General features: G+C 44.3%; 1 protein-coding gene across 1 annotated transcript; it reads right to left on the reverse strand.

The window, feature by feature from the left end:
- Positions 1–1,309: 1,309 nt before the first annotated feature.
- polr1b (RNA polymerase I subunit B) lies at positions 1,310–24,634 on the reverse strand. Its single transcript, XM_080782221.1, has 15 exons — positions 24,383–24,634; positions 22,449–22,616; positions 21,816–21,962; positions 21,573–21,705; positions 20,188–20,324; positions 17,163–17,386; positions 16,433–16,604; positions 15,326–15,497; positions 12,904–13,185; positions 11,909–12,042; positions 10,102–10,272; positions 9,374–9,535; positions 7,065–7,256; positions 3,664–3,914; positions 1,310–2,880 (listed from the first exon to the last, which is right to left on the reverse strand). The coding sequence occupies exons 1-15, from the start codon at positions 24,557–24,559 to the stop codon at positions 1,998–2,000; spliced, it is 3,405 nt and encodes a 1,134-aa protein (XP_080638347.1). The 5' UTR covers positions 24,560–24,634; the 3' UTR covers positions 1,310–1,997.
- Positions 24,635–24,779: the final 145 nt, after the last annotated feature.

A 24,779-nucleotide genomic window follows, 5' to 3' on the forward strand; every position in this document is an offset into this window, starting at 1 on the left:
CTCTTTTTCTATTTTTTTTTAAAACAATTTTGTATCCCACGATTGTGTAACCCAGTTTTCTTTTCACCCAGTGCCAATTATCTAATGTAATCCTGGGCGCAACACTTCCTCTGCCAACCTGGGGGGGGGGGGCAGCGGACTGACCTCATGCCTCCTTCTATGCATGAGGAGTCCAAGCGGCTTCTTTTCACCTGACAGAGGGGAATTTCCCCGGCCGGACGTAGCGCGTGGAAGGGACACGTTATTCCGACCAGTTCCTTTCCCTTCCATCAGGCGCCCCGGCTGGCCAGGGGGAGGCAGTTTTAGAGACCAGGATTCAAGGTCTCTTTTTCAATGGCGCCCTGTATACAAACAAAGAACAATTACAGCAATGATTTTACATACATGACCAACACACAAAAATATATAATACAAAAACACACATGCACCACAAAACGGAAACAGAATCTTAAAAACACATATTACAAAGAGCAGGTGCATATGCCTTCTTCTAGTGTGAGGTCAGTTAAAAATCTTTTAAAAATAGCATATGAAACAAGGACATCCAGCTTTATACGAAGTTACGGGTCCATTTGGTTCTGTTTGCACGCTCGATACTACAGCGTACATATAGGGGGGTCCTCGAAATCACTGTTATACCTGTAAAAGTGTGTTATGGGGGACCCCGGCATATCCTTTTAGATGGGGGTCTGCGGCCTATGGCTGTGTTCATTTGGGGGTCCTTGCCATAAACAAGTTGGTGCACTGTAGCAATATGTGCCCCCCCCCCCAAATAAAATGTGGGTTACAAAAATAAATAAAAATATGTGTAGTTTCTTTGACACACTTAGCACTGTCTGTCTGTCTGTCTGTCTGCCTGCCTGCCTGCCTGCCTGTCTGCCCGTCTGTCTGTCTGTCCGTCTGCCTGCCTGCCTGTCTGTCTGCCTGTCTGCCTGCTTGCCTGCCTGTCTTCATGCCCTCATTTTAATGCAAACAAAAGTGAAAAAACAGAATACATCTTAAAAGAAAAGATAAAAAATAAAGAACAGAATAGCCTATACATAGTAGCCTATATGTCAAAAAGTGGAGTGATAGAATATTGTGTGCAGGGTGGCAGTATGGCCTCTAGGTGGGGCTATAGTGATGGATTTTACACTAGACTACTGCATATCTTAACACCATACACAGTTGCTCCATAAACTCCAGACATCAATTGATCCAATTTAAGGTAACCCACAGGTTACATTATTCCTGCACTAAGCTACACTCATTTTATCCCTCCGTTTCTCCACTATGCTCAAAGTGTGACACGGCAGAGGGCTCCCTAGGACATCTATTTTGGTCGTGCCCTAAACTAACAACATTTTGGAGTGACATCTTTTACATTTTTCTCAGACGTGTTTGACCCCAGGAAAATGAACGGGGATTTCTTTTCCGGGTCTCTCGAGGGGGCGGGACTGCGACGTACTGTATGCAAAATACGGTAGATGCGCTCCCCCACCTGACGTTTCTCCTTGCTCCTACCGCTACAGATGGGCTAGTTATATTGTTATCAACATACTCTGCCACACAGATTGGTTAAAATAAACTTTTATTCATTAAAGCAAGTCCCAGATTTCAGCCTTAAACAAACTTAAGACACAAGTAAAATGTCAGGCAAGCATTACAAAATGACATCAGGTTGTTTGTTCAGCCTTGCTAATGAAGTTCTTAACAGTACTATTGGGTATGGGAAAACATTTTGCATACATAAAAAAAAAAGGAAAATATTTCCATAACCCATTTTGGGCGGGAACCCCTTTTGGTGTTGGCATTATGTTATGCTTGTAGGTCTTGCTATTTTTGAAAAATCGAAGAACGACTGACATTGAGACATAGCTTTTTCAGAACACTGTCAGGATGTTGAAGACAAGTTTAAAATCTGATCTCAGGTCAGAATGGGACAATAGAACATTCTGGGATGCATACAGGGAGCATCTTCATTCATTTCACATCTAAATTTGACTCTGATATTTCATTCATTTCACGTCTAACTTGACTTTGATATTCATGGCGGAGAGCTCGGCTACAAAGTATCTGAAGACGTACGGCACGGACACGGTGTCGATGGAGTCGCTCTTCCCACACAGCGTGCAGACAGTCTTGCGGTGACACGTGGCCGACCAGGAGGGCGGCGGCTTCTCCAGCAGCGGGGACAGCAGGCTGCCGCAGTCCACGCACACCTGGGCCACCGAGCGGTCCGAGCAGTTGAAGAGGCGGTCGTGGAGCAGGAAGGACGTGCCGTGAGCCAGCAGCGCGTCCCGCTCCATCTCCCCGAATCGGATGCCGCCCTGGATGTTCCTCCCCCCCACCGGCTGGTTGGTCACCCGGTCGCGGGCGCCCGTGGTCCTCACCTGGAACTTGTCGGAGACCATGTGACGCAGCCGCTGGTAGTAGACCACGCCGATGAAGATGTCCGCCTCCATCTCCAGGCCGCTCAGGCCGCTGTAGAGCCGCTCCGTGCCGTAGAAGTTGTAGCCCGCCGCCTGCAGCATGGCGCCAAAGTGCTCCAGCGCCGAGCTCTCCTCGGAGAAGGTGAAGGGCGTGGCGTCGTGGCTCAGGCCGTGCAGGGAGGCCGACTTCCCCGCCATGCTCTCGATCAGCATGCCGATGGTCATGCGGGAGGGGAAGCCGTGCGGGTTGAACAGGATGTCGGGCGTCATGCCGCTCTCCGTGAAGGGCATGTCCTCCACGGGCCACAGGCGGCTCAGGATGCCCTTCTGGCCGTGGCGGCTGGCGAACTTGTCCCCGATGGTGGGGTTGCGCGGCACGCGCACGGTGATGCAGACGCGCTTGAAGCGGCCGGAGCCCGCGTCGTTGCTGCAGATCTTTATGTTGTCCACGACGCACGTCTCCTGGTTCCTGAATGCAAGACAGACACACACACAGAAAACTATTTGTTGACTTTTGTTCCAACTTAAAGACTACCTTTATATGTTTAATTTAAGTTCACACTTTCCACCCCTAAAAACCCCATTTTGTTGTGCACTTTGAGGTAGGAAGGTGCAAGACCATTGAGAGCTATATAAACAAGTAAGATCATTTCTATCAATCAATCCTAAAAAAAACAACCGGGAGACGAAAACTAGGTTCAAGAAATTCAGTGTGTAGACAGAAATGACCCCATTATATAATAATAAATAATATTATTATTATTATTATATAGTAAGCCTCAATGAGGACCAATATGTGGAGATAACTCAGAAACAAATGAACAAAACTGATGCAGTAAATAGACAGTGCACAACATGCAATTCAGCACTTTAACCCATTCTGTACACGAACCCCTTTTGGTGTTTTGAGCATTATGTTATACTTTAGCTATTGAAAAATACCAGATCTATCTACAAGCTACGAGCTTGTAGGTCTGCTATTTTTCAAAAGTCGTGAAAATGTGCCGCAATTCTTTGAATATATATTCTTTCAGCACACGAACATTTTCAACTCAAATCTTTGCGTCAGATGGGGGGGCGGGGGGTCCCTGGAACAACATATGTTCAGATGGGGGGGGGGGGGGGGGGGGGGGGGGGTCGGTGGCCAATTACATATATTTTTGGGGGTCCTTGACATGAAAATGTTTGAGAACCACTGACATAGAAAGACATTTTTGTAGAATGGTCCTCAGGTCTAAATGGGTTGACTTACTTATAGCTGATGACATGGCTCTGGCCAGTGTTGAGGTTGATGTAACTGTAGAAGGGATCTCCGTACTTTATCACAGCCCCGATGGGGGGTAATCCATCCGCGTCCAGCTTGCCGTTCACCTTGGGATCGTCCGCTTTGGCCCCGAACACCACGCCGTCGTCCCCCTTCACCTTGTCACTCAGGTCCACCAGCTCCGTCTTGTAGACAGAGCCGTGGGCAAAGCCCCTCTCCCACGACGACTTGTTCACAATCTGAGCCAATTGAGATATCGTTAACACCCCGAGCGCCATGAACGGAGTTCTCCATCCTGTCGAATAGTAACGCCCAGCCAGCCGCTCAGCACGGAGATTAATCACAGGATGGAGATTAATCACAGGATGGAGATTAATCACAGGACGGAGATTAATCACAGGATGGAGATTAATCACAGGATGGAGATTAATCACAGGATGGGAGATTAATCACACGACGGGAGATTAATCACAGGATGGAGATTAATCACAGGATGGAGATTAATCACAGGATGGGAGATTAATCACAGGATGGAGATTAATCACAGGATGGAGATTAATCACAGGACGGGAGATTAATCACAGGACGGGAGATTAATCACAGGATGGGAGATTAATCACAGGATGGAGATTAATCACAGGATGGAGATTAATCACAGGATGGAAATTAATCACAGGACGGAAGATTAATCACAGGATGGAGATTTATCGATATCAAAACCGACCGCGTCGCTCCACAGGCTGGGAGCGTCTGTCTGTTTGGGTCAACATTCCGGTCATTTCCGGTTGGGACGTCATCCAAAATGTTCCCCCCCCCCCCCCCGATTTTAGCGGATCAGATCGTGGAAAACGTGAACGTGAATAACTCTTGATCCAAATCATTCCGTTCAATTCTAATCAAAGATTATGTTTTAGACCAACGGTGGAAAAGGTACTCAACGGTTTTACTTAAGTAAAAAGTATCAGTATATAGTATAGTATATAGAAATGCTCCCCGTCTGTTACAGGTAAAAGTACAGAATGCTAAATGTACTTGAGTAAAAGTACAAAAGTATCTGTAACAACATGTACCTAAAGTACCAAAAGTTAAAGTACTCATAATGCAGAAATGTCCCATTTCAAGTTTTCAAATGTATACAGATCTTTTGAAAAGACAGATCTACAAGCTCACAGTGCGCTGCGATGCGACGCATTGTGAGCTTGTAGATCGGCTATTTTCAAATGGCCGAAATATCTATATAGAGTAGTGGTTAATGTATGTTTTGTAATAATAATAATCATTATCTACAAAGTAGAGTAGTAGAGTAACTAAAGGTTTCAAATAAATGTAGTGGAGTAAAAGTACAATATTTGCCTCTGAGATGTAGTGGAGTAGAAGTAGAAGTACTAGATATTTTAGTATGTCAAAGTGTCTGTGATGTCATGGACACTGGTGGTCTCACTTCCTTCCTGGACTACATGTTGAAGAGATTCTATAGAGACAACAGTATTTAGAATCACCACTAGATGGCACAGTCACCACTCCCAATCTTCCACCCATAGTCTGAAAACCCACCTTTTCAGACTCCATTATGGCCCATAGCACTTAGATAGCATTTCTGTAGACTTAAGATAGCATTTGATACAGACTTATAGCATGTTATGTAGACAGCACTATAATTGCATTGTATGTACTAGTCATAGCACGTCATAGTACATATGTATAGCATAGTATATATTATATTATAGTTTCATTATATAGATATTCCACTGTTACGTTCTTAGCTTACGCATGTTTCATGATAGATGCTTTTTATGTGATGTATTCCCATGCTCTTTTGATGTAAGTCGCTCTGGATTAAGAGCGTCTGCTAAATGCCTAACCCATTCTGACCGGGAACCCGTTTTGGTGTTAGCATCATGTTATGCTTTAGCTATTGAAAAATAGCAGACCTACAAGCTCATAGCGCGCCACCGAGTGGCGCGCTACGAGCTTGTAGGTCTGCTATTTTTGAAAAATCGAAGAACGACTGACATTTTTCTAGAATCTGATCTCAGGTCAGAATGGATTAATCAGACCAGTGTGTGTCCTAGTGGAAACCTCGTATGAATCTGATCTCAGGTCAGAATGGGCTAAATTGCAGCGGTGCTAGTGCTGCCGGCATCACTCCAATATGGCGGCAACGCTTTGTCTATGTAAACACCTCAAACACGCACGTAAACATGCACGGGTCGGTCGGTCGCGCGTGCATGTGCACACATGCACCCTTACATTCTGAATGAATACGTTGCTAATTTCTGCTTTGATCCATTCATATGATAAATAAATGGGAAAATAAATAATATACGAGAGTAGAATAGGATTAAAACAAGTCGCAAGGGCGACACGTTGTGAGCTTGTATATCTGCTATTTTCAGCATGCAACCAAGTGTAAAATGACTTATACTGGATCTCTTGTCCACTATAGTCCCTTCCTAACATTTTAGTCTAGTTTCTATCTGTTGACAAAATTGTCAATACATTTAGTCCTAGTTTTAGTCATAATAGCTCAGTTTTCATTTAGTTTCCATTTAGTTTTAGTCAGTGAAAAAAAGGTCGTCTTAGTTTTAGTCTGTAGGAGAAAACTTTCGCACACCTAGAAATCAGGCGTATTAGGTGGTCTTTACACGAGAACGGTGAAGTGCAACAAAGTGTAAACACCTTCCAGAGTGGAAATCTTTGAGAACGCCGTTGTATCCCTTCTCCGTGTAAAACAGGCAAAACGGTGAATCCGCGAAACGTATGACATCGTGGCTCACGTTGGCTCACAGCGCATACCGGTACGTTTATTACATTGATGCAGAGCCATACATAGATATGATATAATGGAGTTCCTGAACAAGCCTCCCTCCTCGCCTACAAAGCGCTGCTCATCAGCGATGGTGAATGCAAAAACCATGACGTAAATAAAAAAGCCTTGGGATACAGTAGGCGGCAGCAGCGTTTACGTAGCCTAATGTATTATAAAATATATCTAACCATCCCGCGGCGCGCTCTGTCTGCATGCTCTGCAGGGCAATTGTGCGTTCTCGTGTAGAGGGTCAATAAAAATTGAGAACGCAACGGGACTTTGCCCGTTTTATCTGGAGATGGTCGCCGTGTAAAAGAGGCCTTAGTCTTAACCCATTCTGACCGGGAACCCCTTTTGGTGTTATAGCATTATGTTATGCTTTAGCTATTGAAAAATAGCAGATCTACAAGCTCATAGCGCGCCACCGAGTGGCGCGCTACGAGCTTGTAGGTCTGCTATTTTTGAAAAAATCAAAGAACGACAAGAACATTTTTATAGAATCTGATCTCAGGTCAGAATGGGTTAATCAGACCAGTGGAAACCTCGTATGAATCTGATCTCAGGTCAGGGAAAAGCTCACCATAGCGTCCTCCATGTCGTAGCCGGTGTAGGAGATGACGGCCACGATGGCGTTGGTGCCGATGGGGTAGTTGTCCATGTTGTAGTGGTCGTACATCAGAGGCCTGACCAGGGGGCTCTGGGGAGTCTGGAGGCGGTACAGCTTGTTGTCCGAGCGCTCCTGGAACGAGTGCAGCGGGAAGCCCATGGTCTGCTTACCTGCCAACGGAGCCGAGAGAGAGAGAGAGAGTGTGAGCAGAGATTGAACAGAGAGTGAGTGTGAGCAGAGAGTGAGTGTGAGCAGAGAGTGAGTGTGAGCAGAGTGAGTGTGAGCAGAGAGTGAGTGTGAGCAGAGAGTGAGTGTGAGCAGAGAGTGAGTGTGAACAGAGTGAGTGTGAGCAGAGAGTGAGTGTGAGCAGAGAGTGAGTGTGAGCAGTGAGTGAGTGTGAACAGAGAGTGAGTGTGAGCAGAGAGTGAACAGAGAGTGAGTGTGAGCAGAGAGTGAGTGTAATCAGAGTGAGTGTGAGCAGAGAGTGAGTGTGAGCAGAGAGAGTGTGAGCAGTGAGCAGAGTGAGTGTGAGCAGAGTGAGTGTGAGCAGAGTGAGTGTGAGCAGAGAGTGAGTGTGAGCAGTGACGTAAATAGGTTTTCAATGGAATGAGTGCAAAGGTTTTAGATTTGTCCCAGGGAGTCCCACTTCCAACGACAAAACTGCATCCCAAAACTGCGTTTTGGGATGCAAAATGCACCCTATTTTTGTGTGAGTGAGTGAGTGAGTGAGTGAGTGAGTGAGTGTGTGTGTGTGTGGTGTGTGTGTGTGTGTGTGTGTGTGTGTGTGTGTGTGTGTGTGAGTGTGTGTGTGTGTGTGTGAGTGAGTGAGTGTGAGTGAGTGTGTGTGTGTGTGTGTGTGTGAGAGTGAGTGAGTGTGAGTGTGTGTTAGGAAGACAGGTAATAGTCCTTCAATGTCAATCATTCCTAACCTGAGTGAAATAAAAATTAAGCTTATTGCTTTTCTAAAACGGTTACAAACATAGCAATATTAACCTAATAAAACTATTGAATTCACAAAAGTAGCTACGCTTTGCGTTACCAGAGAGAGCCACATCACTTCCTTGTTTTGCTCGGCAAGTATAGGCTATGTGACGGGAGAATAGCGCTTGATGTCTTTACGGGGCCGGCTGGAGCCACACATTCAGTCATATGAGCCGGGCGGTGCTTAGACGCCCGCACGGCATGAGTTTGTAAAGCAATCAAGCGCTCCCCTTTGCCAGTACAGCTACAGAGATGCGGAATCAGCTGCGAATGATGTGGGTTATCGGTGAAATTTACACCGGTCACGTGACGGTAACCAGCCAATCAACCACTGTAACCATTATAGTAATCTGTGTCACCTTATATAGCTTTTAAACCACTGTAACCATTATTTTAAACTTTAGCTGTTGAAAAATAGCAGGTCTACATTGCTGATCTGCATTGAAAAATCGTGTGTGCAAATCTTTGAATATATAATTCTTTCACAGCGAACGGTTTTAACTCAAATATTTGCTTCTGACACTGGTACAGTACATCTGGTCCCCGGGCCTTACCCATCTGACACTGGTACATGTTTAGAAGACATTTTTGTAGTTCATCTGGTCCCCCGGGCCTTACCCATCTGACACTGGTACATGTTTAGAAGACATTTTGTAGTTCATCTGGTCCCCCGGGCCTTACCCATCTGACACTGGTACATGTTTAGAAGACATTTTGTAGTTCATCTGGTCCCCTGACCTTACCCATCTGACACTGGTACATGTTTAGAAGACATTTTGTAGTTCATCTGGTCCCCGGGCCTTACCCATCTGACACTGGTACATGTTTAGAAGACATTTTGTAGTTCATCTGGTCCCCTGACCTTACCCATCTGACACTGGTACATGTTTAGAAGACATTTTGTAGTTCATCTGGTCCCCCGGGCCTTACCCATCTGACACTGGTACATGTTTAGAAGACATTTTGTAGTTCATCTGGTCCCCGTGACCTTACCCATCTGACACTGGTACATGTTTAGAAGACATTTTGTAGTTCATCTGGTCCCCCGGGCCTTACCCATCTGACACTGGTACATGTTTAGAAGACATTTTGTAGTTCATCTGGTCCCCTGACCTTACCCATCTGACACTGGTACATGTTTAGAAGACATTTTGTAGTTCATCTGGTCCCCGGGCCTTACCCATCTGACACTGGTACATGTTTAGAAGACATTTTGTAGTTCATCTGGTCCCCCGGGCCTTACCCATCTGACACTGGTACATGTTTAGAAGACATTTTGTAGTTCATCTGGTCCCCGTGACCTTACCCATCTGACACTGGTACATGTTCCTGGGGCTCTGGTTGTGGTCGGAGTAGGGGATGAAGCTGGCCACCACGCTCAGCATGCTGTGGGGGAACAGCTCCTGGTGAGTGCTCACTCCAGGTTCAACCTCGTCTTCCATGATGGCAACGTTCATGTAGAGCTGGTTATCGTCAGCATCCACCATGAAATGGAAGGGAGAAAAAAAGGGTCATAAAATCAGTAATAAAGTCAGCCTCGATGTCGTGGTTCGGGGAAAGCTCGGTTTCATGCGCCTCAGTGGTCGGTGCATACTAAACTCCATACCAGTGTCGATTTTTGATTTTAGATTTAGTCATATTTTAGTCTCGAATTGAATAGTTTTCATTTGGTTTTAGTCACATTTTAGTCATCTGGAATGTTTTAGGGTTAGTCTAGATTTGGTCGACTAAACATCGCAAGATGGGCCTTGATGTCGTCGTAACTGACCGATTTTACACTTTCTGAAAATAGCCGATGTATATTTTCAGCATGGAAACAAGAGTGTAAAATGACTTGTACTGGATTTCTTGTCTAGTTTTTATGTGTTGATGAAAATGTCAATGTATGTTGTCTTAGTTTTAGTCATCATAGCTTAGTTTTCATTTAGTTTCTATTTAGTTTTTCGTCAGTGAAAAAAAGGCAGTAGACTAACATTTAGTTTTTGTCATAGTATTAGTTGATAGAGATCAACGCTGCTCCACTCCATACCTGTTCAAAAATGCCAATCAGCTCCTCTTTGCCGAGGGCTAGGTTGCGAACGGGCCGCACCATTCGGCAAGGCGTTGTGAAGAGGTACAGGCCAGGGTACAGGCTCGCCTTTCCCGTTTTGGGAACTAGCACTATCTCAGTGGAGGGCGGGATCTTCTTCTCCTTCAACACCTACAGCAGAGAGTGGTACATAATAATAATACACACATGAGAAACATGCATACAATCCTTCCATTATTACACTATTCATTAGACCAGGGGTTTTCAACAGGTGGTCCGTGGACCACTGGTGGTCACTGGAAGTATTGCATGTGGTCCTTGACCATGCGTTTAGTAATGTAGGATTGGTTAAAAATGTCGTCCCACTAGTTGAGAAACAGTGAACTGAATGTTCGGTGACCTCTGATGACCATTAGTCCATTAGTAGTCATTTTACTGACAAGTTTGGAGGTCAAGAAATTCAACAGAAAAGGGGAGTAAGAATCTCAAGAGGGGGAATTAAGTTCACCGGAATGTCTGGCTGAGTCATTATCATTATGAAATTATTAGTAGTCAATGGACCATTGGTTGAGAGACAGTGGAACGTATGGGATGCATAGCACGTGTGACAAAAGCATTAATCTTATAGCCCAACCCAACCCAACAGTGGTCCCCAGGTTGATTCTAAGCAAGGGTGGTCGTCTCTCATTCACAATCAGTTGAAAACCCCTGCATTAGACCCATTTAGACCCAAGACCACGTTCTACAAAAAAATTCAAAAACGTTCTTCTAAAATCTAAATCCTGACAGTTTTCTGAAAAAAACCCCTATGTTTCTATATCAGTGGTTTTCAAACTATTGTCTATGTCCTATGTCAAGGACCCCAAAAATTATATGTAATTCGCCGCCGTCCACCGACTCCCATCTGAAAATATGTTGTTCCAGGGACCCCACCCCCAGAAGCAAAGATTTGAGTTAAAAACACTTGCTCTGAAAGAATATAAATTAAAAGATTTGTGCCACATTTTCAGGATTTTTCAAAAAATAGCAGCTTTAGAAATCAGATTTGAATGGTTTCTCAAACAACCTAGCAATGTGGTTCAAATCCGATTCAAATGTATTGTACAGTGACAAGTTAAAGTCTCTGTAATGTTTATGTTGTACTATTACTAAATAAAAGGATTTAAGATCATTAACCCATTGATGCCTGAGGCCGAATCTGGGAACGCCTTCTAGGGCCTGACCTAAGGTTTCTGAAAACCTTCAAATTCTGATGATTTTTTTTTTAAATAGTTATGTTGCTACATGTATAGCAATAGCTAATGAGACACAGAGAGCACGGCCGGCATCAAGGGTAGAACAACGTATACGTTGCACCAGGCGTCAATGGGTTAAAGCTGGGCTGTGGCCCGAGTCCAGTGCATTCCGGTCCAGGACTTTTTCACACTCCGTCTAGCACTTCGCCAATATAAGTCTATTGGGCCGGCCCCGTGAAGTCACAACTCTCTCACCTATACGGCGCTGGGTACACTGGCAATAATAATAACAAGTACGATGCGTGAACGCGGGAAGCGAACGCAGCTGTTGTGGCAGTCTGACACACACAACCATTTTTTTCTCCTCTTTCTTTTTTTACTGTGCGTGTGTGCACGTGTTGTGTGTGATACAGCTGCGCCCTCTGCTGGCTGGCGGGTGGGTGGTGTTACAGCGTGACAGACAAGACAAGCCAGGCAGGCTTCCATAGTAATGGCTCGCTGGCGTTCACAATAATAATAGCCTTAATACCGATTATAGAGACCATCATAGAACACACAATGCCTTCCTGTACCTTGAACGTGCGCAGCGACTCGACCAGAACCGCAGCCAGTTCCATCTCGACCCAGCCCACCACGGCCCCGTCCAGGACCACAGGGTAGCAGTCAGAATAGGCCCGGGTAGGAGAACCGTCCACCGGAGTCACGCCTGGGTCACCAGAATGAAACAACAGACACACTTATTATGTTACCCCCAGACTCATTTCATCACTTTAATTTGGTCTTTAAAAAAAAAAAAAGTGCAGTAAGAGATTCAATTTAGTTTGTTTTTTTGTTGAAGCAAACTTACTGTAATTCTGATAGTAATCATCAGCTACAGAGAGTTTGTTCAATAACACATTTACACCTGGAACACCTATACTTATCTTTTCACTTAATTGAGTCAGACACTTATTTTTTCTGTTATATGTTCTATGTCACTGCTGTTACCAGACATTTAGGCCCTTTCCCAATAGAGCGTCGCAGTCCCTCCCCCTTTCAGAACGACGAGTGGCCCAGGAAATGAAATGCAATGCATTTTTCCCATAGGATTTTCTTTAAGTATTTATTTAAAGACGGTTACGCCGCGGACAAAGCCAACTCGGATTGTGACAAATCATGACAATGAACACAATGTTTGGGGCGATCAAATAATTTATAAGAAGAAAAACAAAACAAATAGTGTTGTCTCCTGCCTTTATTTTCTTCTTTCTAATGATTTGATCGGCCCAAAATATTGTGTTCAATATTTAGGGACGTTCCAATTCCTAGGGGGGTGATTTATCCCCCTACCCCTTGACACTCATTATGTAGGGACAAGGGGAAGGGTTAAAAAAGGAATTGGGAAAGGGCCTTACCCTTTTTTTGTGTGTTCATGTGTATACCCAAAACGGCCAGCCACCCACCTAGGCCACACACATAGCTCCGTAAGGGAGTGGTTGCACCACTCAAAAAAAAAAAGGAAAGAAAAAAAAGAGAGCTTTTCATGCAATTCCTGCAGCGGGCACAAGTAGAGGGGCCACTCACTCACCCAGCGAGCAGAGCAGGGCTGGCAGGGTGGTGGTGGGCGAGGTCTGAGTCACGATCTCACAGCTGGCCGTCATGTGGTTCATGAGGCCGCAGGGCTCTCCGTCCGGGGTGTGCACGGGACACAGGAAGCCCCAGGACTCGGGCAGCAGCTTGCGCACCGTGGTGGTCCTCATCTTGGCGAAGGCCGCCCCTCGGTGCACGCAGCGGAAGTGGGACAGGTAGCGGATGAAGTTGAGCTTGTCGGCCACCACACATAGGCCCGTGTCCTGGAGCATGCCCAGACCTGAGGAGGACAACACAGAGGTTAGCCTGTGTCCTGGAGCATGCCCAGACCTGAGGAGGACAACACAGAGGTTAGCCTGTGTCCTGGACTCCTGGAGCACTCCCAGACCTGAGGAGGACAACACAGAGGTTAGCCCGTGTCCTGGAGCACTCCCAGACCTGAGGAGGACAACACAGAGGTTAGCCCGTGTCCTGGAGCACGCCCACACCTGAGGAGGACAACACAGAGGTTAGCCTGTGTCCTGGAGCACGCCCACACCTGAGGAGGACAACACAGAGGTTAGCCTGTGTCCTGGAGCACTCCCAGACCTGAGGAGGACACAATAAGAGTAGAATAAGAGTAGAATAGAGATTTTCTGGCCCAGGCGGTGGCGTAACCGTCTGGGCACCCGACTGGTAATCCAGTCGCAGTGTGCCGTGGGTTCGACTCCCGAGCCCGACACGGCCTTTACTGCATGTCTTCCCCCATCTCTCTCCCGTTTCCTGTCAGCCTAGATACTGTCTGTCCCTTCAAAAAAAAACAATAAAAGGTGTAAGCCGCAAAAGAATATCTTTTTTTTTTTTTTTTTTTTTATCCCACGATTTTGTAACCCATTTTTCACCCCTGTGTCAATCATCTACTGTGATCCTGGGCTCTACACACCCTCCGCCAACCTGGGGAGAGCAACGGACTTAACTCATGCTCCCTTCATGCCTGAGTGTCCAAGTTGCTCCTTTACACCTGACAGGGGGGAGTTTCCCTGGTTGGACGTAGCGCGTGGAAGGAACACGTTATTCCAACCAGTTCCTTTCCCCTCCATCAGGCGCCCCGGCTGGCCAGGGGGAGGCAGTTTAGAGACCAGGATTACTGCATGTTTTTGTGAGGGTACCTACCCTAGGGGACACGGGGAGAACATGCAAACTCCACACAGAAAGGCCCTTTCGCCAACCCCGCAAAAGAATATCTTAAAAAAAAAAAAAAGAATAGAGTTTTCTTTATCCCACGATCTTTGGTGGTGCATGGTTTTCATAATGTAAATAATTATGGTCGTGGTTTAGCAGGAGCACCGTGTAACTTTGCTTGTTTACAACAACTGAAACGGACTTCCTGTGCACTGACTTCCTCTTCAAAATAAGAGCAACGTGTAATGATTAGTCAACACTAGTTTTATTTCTAAGTCTACTTACAGGACGTTAACATGACATTTTAGTTACTTTTGAATGCCCGTCAGATTTCTCTACATAACTGTCTCAGATGTTGGTAATTTTAGGTTAAATAAGTTAATGTCTGCGGAATATTAACTAAGCCGCGGAATCAAGGATTGTTCTCCGCTGAATTAGGAATGTTCTCCGCTGAATTAGGAATGTTCTCCGCTGAATTAGGATTGTTCTCCGCTGAATTAGGAATGTTCTCCGCTGAATTAGGAATGTTCTCCGCTGAATTAGGAATGTTCTCCGCGGAATCAAGACTTTTTCTCCGCAGATTCCTGTGGGGACTAACTAACCACTTAAGTATTAATATATTTCCAGTGTCATGAAAGTATGCTAAACTCAATTTAGTTCAGGTTTTTGTGATGAACAGCTTGTCTGACATTTCTCCGAATTGTATTCACTAGCCCTTACCCGTTGTGAGATATTTGCCCCATCTTGTGGCCGCGGGGGGTACTGCACCCAGGCGCATTGCCCATGGGATCGTGTGGTGATGTAAAAACAATATTTGTACAGTAAATATGACAGTTGCGTCTGTAAAAAGTAGCCTAGGTCACTTCTGGGAGCGTGCAGATTTTTTTTTTGGCATGGAGAGATGTGTGCTAATAGTGTGGCTCGGTCGGAGATAGACCACGGACAAAGACCACGGCTGTAAACAGCTGTTTTTATTCACTAATAAATTCATTATTAATCATTAATGTGTCAAATGGGAAAAAAGGGCTCCGTTACGCCCTCCATATAATTATGGTCCATGCCTGTGTGAAAAGTGGGAGTGATTCGTGCAGTCAATGATGAGCGCTGTCAGTGACATTCAGACATTCAGACATTCGCTGAATTATAGTATGATGATGATGATGATTATAATGTAAGAGGCACGTTGGTACTGTACAAGCTGTGATGCTGACAGTAAACGCATGACCTCGGCTTATGGTCACTGAACAAAATGCTCATACCCGTCTTGGAGCTGAGGTTTCCAGTGGCCAGGAGGTATTCAAAGGCCTTGGACACGTCCGTGCCCGTGTTGAAGATCTTGAGCAGATTGTCCGAGTTCACTCCTCCGGTCAGCTTGTTGGCCCTCTTGTCCATGGAAAACTTCACAGACACCAACCAGTTGGTCATTCTCTCCTGTTAGCATATCAGAGATGTTAAATAAAACTTCACAGACACGAACCAGGCAGTCATTCTCTCCTGTTAGCATATCAGAGATGTTAAAACACCAACCAGTTGGTCATTCTCTCCTGTTAGCATATCAGAGATGTTAAATAAAACTTCACAGACACCAACCAGGCAGTCATTCTCTCCTGTTAGCATATCAGAGATGTTAAAACACCAACCAGTTGGTCATTCTCTCCTGTTAGCATATCAGAGATGTTAAATAAAGCTTCACAGACACGAACCAGGCGGTCATTCTCTCCTGTTAGCATATCAGAGATGTTAAAAAAATTAAACCTAATGAATATACAGTATGTCATCTTTTCCTGTACATTTTATTATCTAATCAAAATGACAAAAGAACTAAACAGAATAAAACAGCCAGGATAAAAAAATACAAATAATAAAGCAACATTGAGAGCAAAATACAATCTTTATCGAAGGAAACCCCATTCTGGCAACTAGAGATGGCTATTAGAGACCGTGGTGGCTTAGAATGTAGAGCATCTGTTTGAGAGAAGCGGAAGGTTCCCGGTTCAATCCCCAGCTTCTCCTGTTTTAATGTTTAACCCATTTTGGGGCGGGAACCGCTTTTGGTGTTAGCATTATGTTATTCTTTAGCTATTGAAAAATAGCAGATCTACAAGCTCATAGCACGCCACCGAGTGGCACGCTACGAGCTTGTAGGTCTGCTATTTTTGAAAAATCAAAGAACGACTGACATAGAAACATAGCTTTTTCAGAAAACTGTCAGGATGTAGAAGACATTTTTAGAATCTGATCTCAGATCAAAATGGGTGTCCTTGAGCACCCTTACTCAACCCGTAACTGCCTCTGCCATCGGCGTGTGATTAGATTCATACAACGGATATATATTTTACAGTTCTATGAGATAACTCAATACATGCCTTCAGGAACATGAGGAAGAACTGTCCAGGAGTGAGCACCTCCTGACACATCAGACTGTCGGGGTTCTCCTCCATGCACTCCTGCTTGGCAAACGTGAAGAGCTTCCGGGTCATCAGACACAGCATGTAGAACTTCTCCACGTCTGACTTGAGGTGGATGCAGATGCACTCGCTGAAGGAAAAACACAAACACAGAACGCTTTTTACGACCGTGCTATAAACCCAGGAGGTTTTCAAAACATGTTGTGACCAATGGTGGGTCGGCCGCAGACGCTGGTCTGCCAAAGTGGTTAAATATATCTTTTAGAATTTAGTTTTTGTCCCCCTCAGCAATAATGTATATACTTTCGTTTATATGGTTGTTGTTGGTTTTTTTTATCTGTCTTTTTCTGCCCACTCTTTTCTTTTTATCCTCCTGAAATGTACAATCCGAAGTGATACTGCCCTGTTTGTCCCTGTTTAAGTGTGGACTTGATGCCATATGTAGCTCTTCTAAAAGAAAAAGGACTATACAGAGACACTGGAGATGGAGCCACATGGAGGGGGGATGAGGGAGGGAAGAGGGGTGGAAAAAATAAAAAATCTTGGGAATTGCTCGTGTGTCATTATGTGAAAATGCTATCTATAATGTACTGCTCTTTCCAAATAAAACAAATATTATAAAATAAAATAAAAATTGCCTCTGCAAAATGAGTGCAAAGTACACTATACTACAAAAATGAAAGCTTACTCTAGCAGGAAGTTGGCACATTGCTCGTGCGTGTACCACTCGGGCAGGCTCATCTTGACCCGGAAGCGCTCTCCCAGGTAGCGGAGCACGCTGCTGCGCGTGGTGCAGGCCTGCTCCATGACGATGCGCAGCATCTCAGACACGCAGCTCTTGTAGAAGGAGTTGTCTTCGCGGCCTTTGATCAGCTCCTGGTATATCTGGAAGTCTGTGAGGTCCACCATGGCCTGGAATGACAGAAGCATTGTTATTGTTTTTTATATATATTTTTTTTTTGCGGCTTATGCCTTCTATTGGTTTTTGAAGGGACAGACAGTAGGCTGACAGGAAACGGGAGAGAGATGGGGGATGACATGCAGTAAAGGCCGTGTCGGGCTCGGGAGTCGAACCCGCGGCACACTGCGACTGGATTACCAGTCGGGTGCCCAGACGGTTACGCCACCGCCTGGGCGACAGAAGCATTGTTAACTAGGCATGTAACGATTCACTCAACTCACGATACGATCCGTATCACCATATGAGGTTCACGATACGATTTTTCATGATATTTTAAACAAAAGATATTTTCCAGAATATATTAAATTTATGTCATTTATCTTCCCCCTGAGATTTTAATTATTATTTTTTTAACTACATTGCAAAAGAAGTAGCATTACTTTTGACAGTGCAGAAACATAATTGCCTTCCTTGATCATCAACGACCATCATCACCTGGGCACAGTCACAGACACACACAGCTCCCCTCTACAGTCACAGACACACCCAGCTCCCCGCTACAGTCACAGACACACACAGCTCCCCTCTACAGTCACAGACACACACAGCTCCCCTCTACAGTCACAGACACACACAGCTCCCCTCTACAGTCACAGACACACACAGCTCCGCTCTACAGTCACAGACACACACAGCTCCCCTCTACAGTCACAGACACACACACAGCTCCCCTCTACAGTCACAGTCACACACAGCTCCCCTCTACAGTCACAGACACAGACAGCTCCCCTCTACAGTCACAGACACACACAGCTCCCCTCTACAGTCACAGACACACACAGCTCCCCTCTACAGTCACAGACACACACAGCTCACCTCTACAGTCACAGACACACACAGCTCACCTCTACAGTCACAGACACACACAGCTCCCCTCTACAGTCACAGACACACACAGCTCACCTCTACAGTCACAGACACACACAGCTCCCCTCTACAGTCACAGACACACACAGCTCCCCTCTACAGTGCTCTACTACTGTAAGTGACTCTCATTTCTCTCCAAAAGCACCTGAATATGATGGAATATGACAAAAGCTCACATTTCACACCACACACTCGATTTCTTTTATTTCAATAAATCGATCCATATCGTCGGGATTAATATCGATATACGATATATCGTTACATGCCTATTGTTAACCCATTTAGATCTAAGGTCGATTCAACGAATGTCAGAATACAGAACCTTGACGTGGAAAAAGGTTCGTTTTAGTAGGAGCTTTGTCCCCTCAGCCATCGCGGCATTAAACAAACTGCCCCGCCGATAGGATGGTTCTGTACACAGTGGGGACCTCGTGTTTTGTTTTTTTATCGTCTTGGTGTTAATGTGCTCTGTGTTGTTTTTGATGTGGGTGTTGAACAGACTGTGAAGACAAATATCCTCCGGGACAATAAAGATTATTATTATTAGTCTTCTAATTCCTGACAGTTTTCAAACCTATGTTTCTGTGGCAGTGGTTCTCAAACTATTTCATGTCAAGGAGCCCCAGAATTACTGTATTATGTATTGGGCCGCCGACCCCCATCTTGTTCCAGGGACCCCCCCCCCCCCCCCCAGCACAGATTTGAGTTAAAAACATTCACTCTGAAAGAATATATATTCAAAGATTTGCGCCACATATTCACGATTTTTCAAAAAATAGCAGATCCACAAGCTCGTAGCGCGGCACTCGGTGCCGCGCTACGAGCTTGTAGATCTGCTAGGTTTGTATAGTGTTCTGTGGTCCACTCTAGTGCAAGTTAGTGCCTTCTCATACTTTCTTCTGCTTGCCCTGAGATTAATTTATCTCTATAATTGAAACTGTCTTGAAAAAAAATCATCATAAAGAATACACAAAATTGCCAGACATTTTCATGACATTATTCGTGTGTATTTCTGAATTTCCAATGGAGATTTAAGATGACCACATTTATAGCTTAAATTGACTTATATTGTCTTTAAATGGCACATGCACAGTTCATAATCACACCATTGTCTACTATCCACACTTTTCCTGGGCTGTGTGTGCTCCAGTTCATTGGATCAAATCGACAGGAACTGGAGCACACAGCCCAGGAAAAGTGTGGATAGAGCGTCGCAGTCCCGCCCCCTTTCATGACGACGCCAGGCCCAGGAAATAATTCCCAATGCATTTTTCCCATAGTCATTTCGAAAAGTATTTATTTAAAGACCTTATAAGCGTCGTACAAAGGCAACTCGAGTCGTGACAACAAACACAATATTTTGTACCAAACAAATAATTACAAAGAAAAACAACAAAAAAAAGTGCCGTGTCTTTCTTCTTCATAATTATTTGATCTGCCCAAAACATTGTGTTTATTGTCATCATTTGTCATCACAACTCGAGTTGGCTTTGTAAATAAATACTTTTTGAAAAGTCTATGAGAAAAATGAACCAGGGAATAATTTTCCGGGTCTCTCGAGGAGGGGGGGGGGGGGGGGGGGGGGGCGGGACTGCGACTCTCTCTAAAGCATCTCGATCACCACAATAATTCTCCACCTTGATCTAACCCATTCTGAACGGGAACCCATTTTGGTGTTATCCATCATGTTATGCTTTAGCTATTGAAAAATAGCAGATCTACAAGCTCATACGAGCTTGTAGGTCTGCCATTTTTGAAAAATCGAAGAACGACTGACATTTTTTAATAATCTGATCTCAGGTCAGAATGGGTTAATCAAGACCAGTGTGTGTCCTAGTGGAAACCTTGTATGAATCTGATCTCGGGTCAGAATGGGCTAAATTACCTTGAGTGCAAACCCCAGGGGAAGGAAGAACAGCTCCTTCTGGTATATGAAGTTCAGCATCACTGTCCCGTTCTCAAGGTAATGTAGGTTCATGTTGTTGGCAGTGTGCTCGTCCTTCACACATCGCATGGTGATGCCTATAAAGCACAACGAAAAGCACTCACTTTATGCCTGACCATGAGTGTTGAGGCACAGTTTGGGTTAATAATAATAATAATAATAATAATAATAAACTTTATTTGTATAGCACCTTTCATACATAAATGCAGCTCAAAGTGCTTCACAGGGCAAAAAATAAAATACAATAAAACACAAGTAGTTAAAATGATAAAAACAATGGCAAAGAACAAAATTGAATATAAGAACATAAAATAAAATAAAAATAAATAAAAAACAAATAAAAACACCACATGCAGCAAATCAGTCAGGACAGGGTAGGAACGTGCATATTAAAACTCAATTAAAAGCAATGTTGTAGAAGTGGGTCTTGAGCTGAGCTTTAAAAATGTCTACAGAGGCTGCCTGACGAAGGTACATTGGGAGCTTGTTCCATGCCGACGGCCCGTAGAAGAAAAAAGCTGCTTCCCCGTATTTTTTAGTTGCCATTTTTTTTGGCAACGCGAGCAGGCCAGCAGTGGAAGACCTTAGGGGGCGGTTTGGGACATATTTAGGCAGGCAGTCATAAAGGTAGGAAGGTGCGAGACCATTGAGAGCTTTATAGACAAGTAAAATAATTTTAAAATCAATCCTAAAAACAACCGGAAGCCAGTGCAGTGATGCCAAAACTGGAGTAATATGTTCTCTCATCCTAGTTCTAGTTAAAACTTTTAAGACTGAATAACTCATTGGAAATTAACCCATTTTGGGCGGGAACCCCTTTTGGTGTTAGCATTATGTTGTGCTTGAGCCATTGAAAAGTAGCAGATCTACAAGCCCATAGCACGCCACCGAGCTTGTAGGTCTGCTATTTTTGAAAAATCGAAGAACGACCGACATAGAAACATAGCTTTTTCAGAAAACTGTCAGGATGTATAGAAGACATTTTTAGAATCTGATCTCAGGTCAAAATGGAGAGCCAATCTGCTCTCCTGTGTAAAATAGTATTATTTTACACAGGAGAGCAGATTGGCTCTCCACTGTCCGGACAGAGGCTATCTCCTGAGTGTTTGTGGAGGTGACTGATTTATCCTGCTGTGCCCTTGATCAAGTCCATGATGCACAACAGGTGGGCAGCCACACCCAGCTCTGAGTCCAGTTCTAGTTTGACTCAGGCCAGGTGTGACTGCTTAAATCAGTCACCCTCCCTCTCACAGGGTTGAATATGTATGATTAGATAACCTAGCAGAAATGCTCAACAATACTCACAGGACCCTTCCTAGACTTACCATACTGAGTGTACCCCTGGCCTCTGTTCTTCCATTTCGGTCTCGACATCGCGATAGGAAAGTTCCTCCTTGGCATGATCAGCATACGGACAACCTTCTCAATTCCGTTCACGACAAAATAACCACCCATTTCCTGTTGTCGTCGTGCCGGGGAAAAGTAGAGAATTAAACCAAGTTCATAAAAGCGTATAACGGCGGTGGTGATTTACAACAGTTTCTAGTAGTAAGAAAGGCAGCTCTTACTTCGGCCTCTTCGTGGTGCTTAATGAGCTCTTTGGGGGACAGGCCGTGTAGATTACACAGCTTGGACTTCACCATGATGGGTACTTGTCCCAGAGACTGCTTGATGATGCCTCTGGGAATGCCATTGACAGACCAGCTGACGTCTGCCTGAGGAGATTAGACATCTAGACATGAAAATAAAATACTAACCTATGTTGCCATGCCCAAGATTAAGAGGACTCCCATACACTTATAACTCTTGACTTTTAAAATAAATAAGCACACAATTTAGCTAGCAGTTTTTTTATAGCACACTACGTCAAGTATCCAGACTCCAGACACAGTTGCAGATTAAAAATACTGGACAATTAGCGATGTCTCGATCACGTTATTTTTTCTCCCGATCCGATCATTTGATTTAGAGTATCTGCCGATACTGAATTTTCTCCCGATCCGATACTTATATTTTAATAGAACACGACTTGTGCCATATCACAATATCCAAATAAATCACAGACAATACGGGTAATATCCAGTGTGATATGGATGATGATGATACTAGGGATGTCCCGATCACTTTTTTTTGTTTCCGGATCCGATCATTTGATGGGCAGTAATCAGAACGTCACAATTGTATATTAATCTCAAACATACCACAATTTTCCCTTTGTATGAAGTTCTTCTTCCACGACACTCTGCCGGGAACACCCGCATCTCCTTGCAGACTCCCCCCTTGACGACCACTGGTTTGTGGATGGTGGCCTCCACGAATTCAAGGCTGATGCGATCCTTTTTGAAAGAGAACTCCAGAGCCGGAATTGCCTGGAAACAATATATAAAAAGGCAGAGAAAGCTTCAACTAGATTGATTTAATATAAACATAATACATAATAAACCTGGGGTTATTTATTATAATGCTGGGTATCAATCATGTCGTTTCCTTTGAGGGAGGTGTCCAGTCTGTCCATCATAGTTGTCTGAAAACCCACCTTTTCAGAATATCATGGCCCGTAGCCCCTTAAATAGAACTTTATGTAGACGTTACGTAGACAGCACTAGAATAGCATTTTATGTAGTCATAGCACTTCATAGTATATATGTATATGTAAAGGAAAGGAAAGGTACTATGTTTACCCAGGGTAACTAGCCTAAGGAAAGGAAAGGTACTATGTTTACCCAGGGTAACTGGACTAAGGAAAGGAAAGGTACTATGTTTACCCAGGTTAACTGGACTAAGGAAAGGAAAGGTACTATGTTTACCCAGGGTAACTGGACTAAGGAAAGGAAAGGTACTATGTTTACCCAGGTTAACTGGACTAAGGAAAGGAAAGGTACTATGTTTACCCAGGGTAACTGGACTAAGGAAAGGAAAGGTACTATGTTTACCCAGGGTAACTGGACTAAGGAAAGGAAAGGTACTATGTTTACCCAGGGTAACTGGACTAAGGAAAGGAAAGGTACTATGTTTACCCAGGGTAACTGGACTAAGCTCAAGAACTTGTTTACAGCCAGGCCCTGCTCATAGAACATTTCATGGTATAGAGGTTCAATGCCTTGTCCATAAAGGGCACTTCAGCGGTGGTCATTTTAACGTGCCGGTCCGGGGATACGAACTATAGCGACCTTCACGATATCAAGACCGCTCCGCAAACCATTCGGCCACCGCTGCCTGTATAGTTTACATGTATAGTTTTCATTATATAGATATTCCACTGTTACGCTCTTATAGTTTACATATGTTTCATGATAACTATGTACCGGTATGTGATGTATTGCCATGCTTTTTAGTTATTTCTTATTGTAAATCGAGCGATTAGTTAGTTATTGGTTAGGTTGCTCCAGCAGGGATGGAAAAGGGGATTAGGTTATGGGTTGTTACATTGTGCAGAGACACGCCTGTGTTATGGGTTGTTACAGTGAGCAGAGACACGCCTGTGAACTGAAAGACAAAGACAGCACAGTCCAAGAGAGAACTGTCTTTTGCCTTGTTATTTTGGGACAGCCACCCTGTCTGTAATGGCACATGTGCCATTGGCAGGTAACGTCAGAAAAGCACTAGTCACCAGTGCACCACATGGTGTCGCCAAAGCACCACACATAAAGCCCTATTAAGTTAACTTTTTGTTATATTTAACTTTTTTTATATTATACTTTAATAATAATAGAACAGTCTCCAATGTACTACGGCGTGGCTTGCCCCGGGCCGGCAAATCAATCAGTGATCTAACAACATATACTGGTTGATTGATTGATTGATTGATTGATTGTTTGATACGATTGAAGTATATATTAACAGTTTGCAGAATGGGTACAGTAACATTTCACATGAAGGCACAACTCAATACAAAGACTGTTACTGTCACTGTGGACGACACACTGATGAATTAAATGGCCGGGGACCCTGTTGTAAACAAGTGTATTACACTTGTTTACAACAGGGTCCACCATTTTCAATGCATCAGAACATTTAGAGAGACGCACAAAATATACACTTCTCTTCTATACTCTGCAAGCGACGATGGGATATACATGTTTTAACAACTGACACATTAGAGAGAACACTGATAAACAACAGCACAGCCACCGACCTGCACAGTGCGACTCAGTCCCTCCGTTACAGCCTGGTCAAACGAGTCAATGTGTGCCCTGGTCAGATCCTGCACGGCGGCGTTTTGCGTCTCATTTGGGATCCCGTATCCCTTTTTTGTTAAACCTTTGATGCTCGTCGCTTTCGGCAAACTGCTCCATTTAGTAGAAAAGTCCATGTTTCAGTTTGACAGAGGTACCGATCATGCACGGTACATCATGATATGTTTACCACATGTGCATGGTTTGGTGGTGGTGACACGGGAAGTACAACCCCCTCTGCCTGGAAGTGAAAGACACGGTAACAGCTTGACAACTCACCCTTTTTCCATCACCAAGTGAGTTGTCCGGGCATCTCACCCCAAAAGTCCGGTGAGTTGTTTTCACTTTCAAGTTTCG

The sequence above is a fragment of the Protomyctophum bolini genome, assembly GCF_963924005.1.
Source record: "Protomyctophum bolini genome assembly, chromosome: 14".
NCBI classification, from domain to species: Eukaryota; Metazoa; Chordata; class Actinopteri; order Myctophiformes; family Myctophidae; genus Protomyctophum; species Protomyctophum bolini.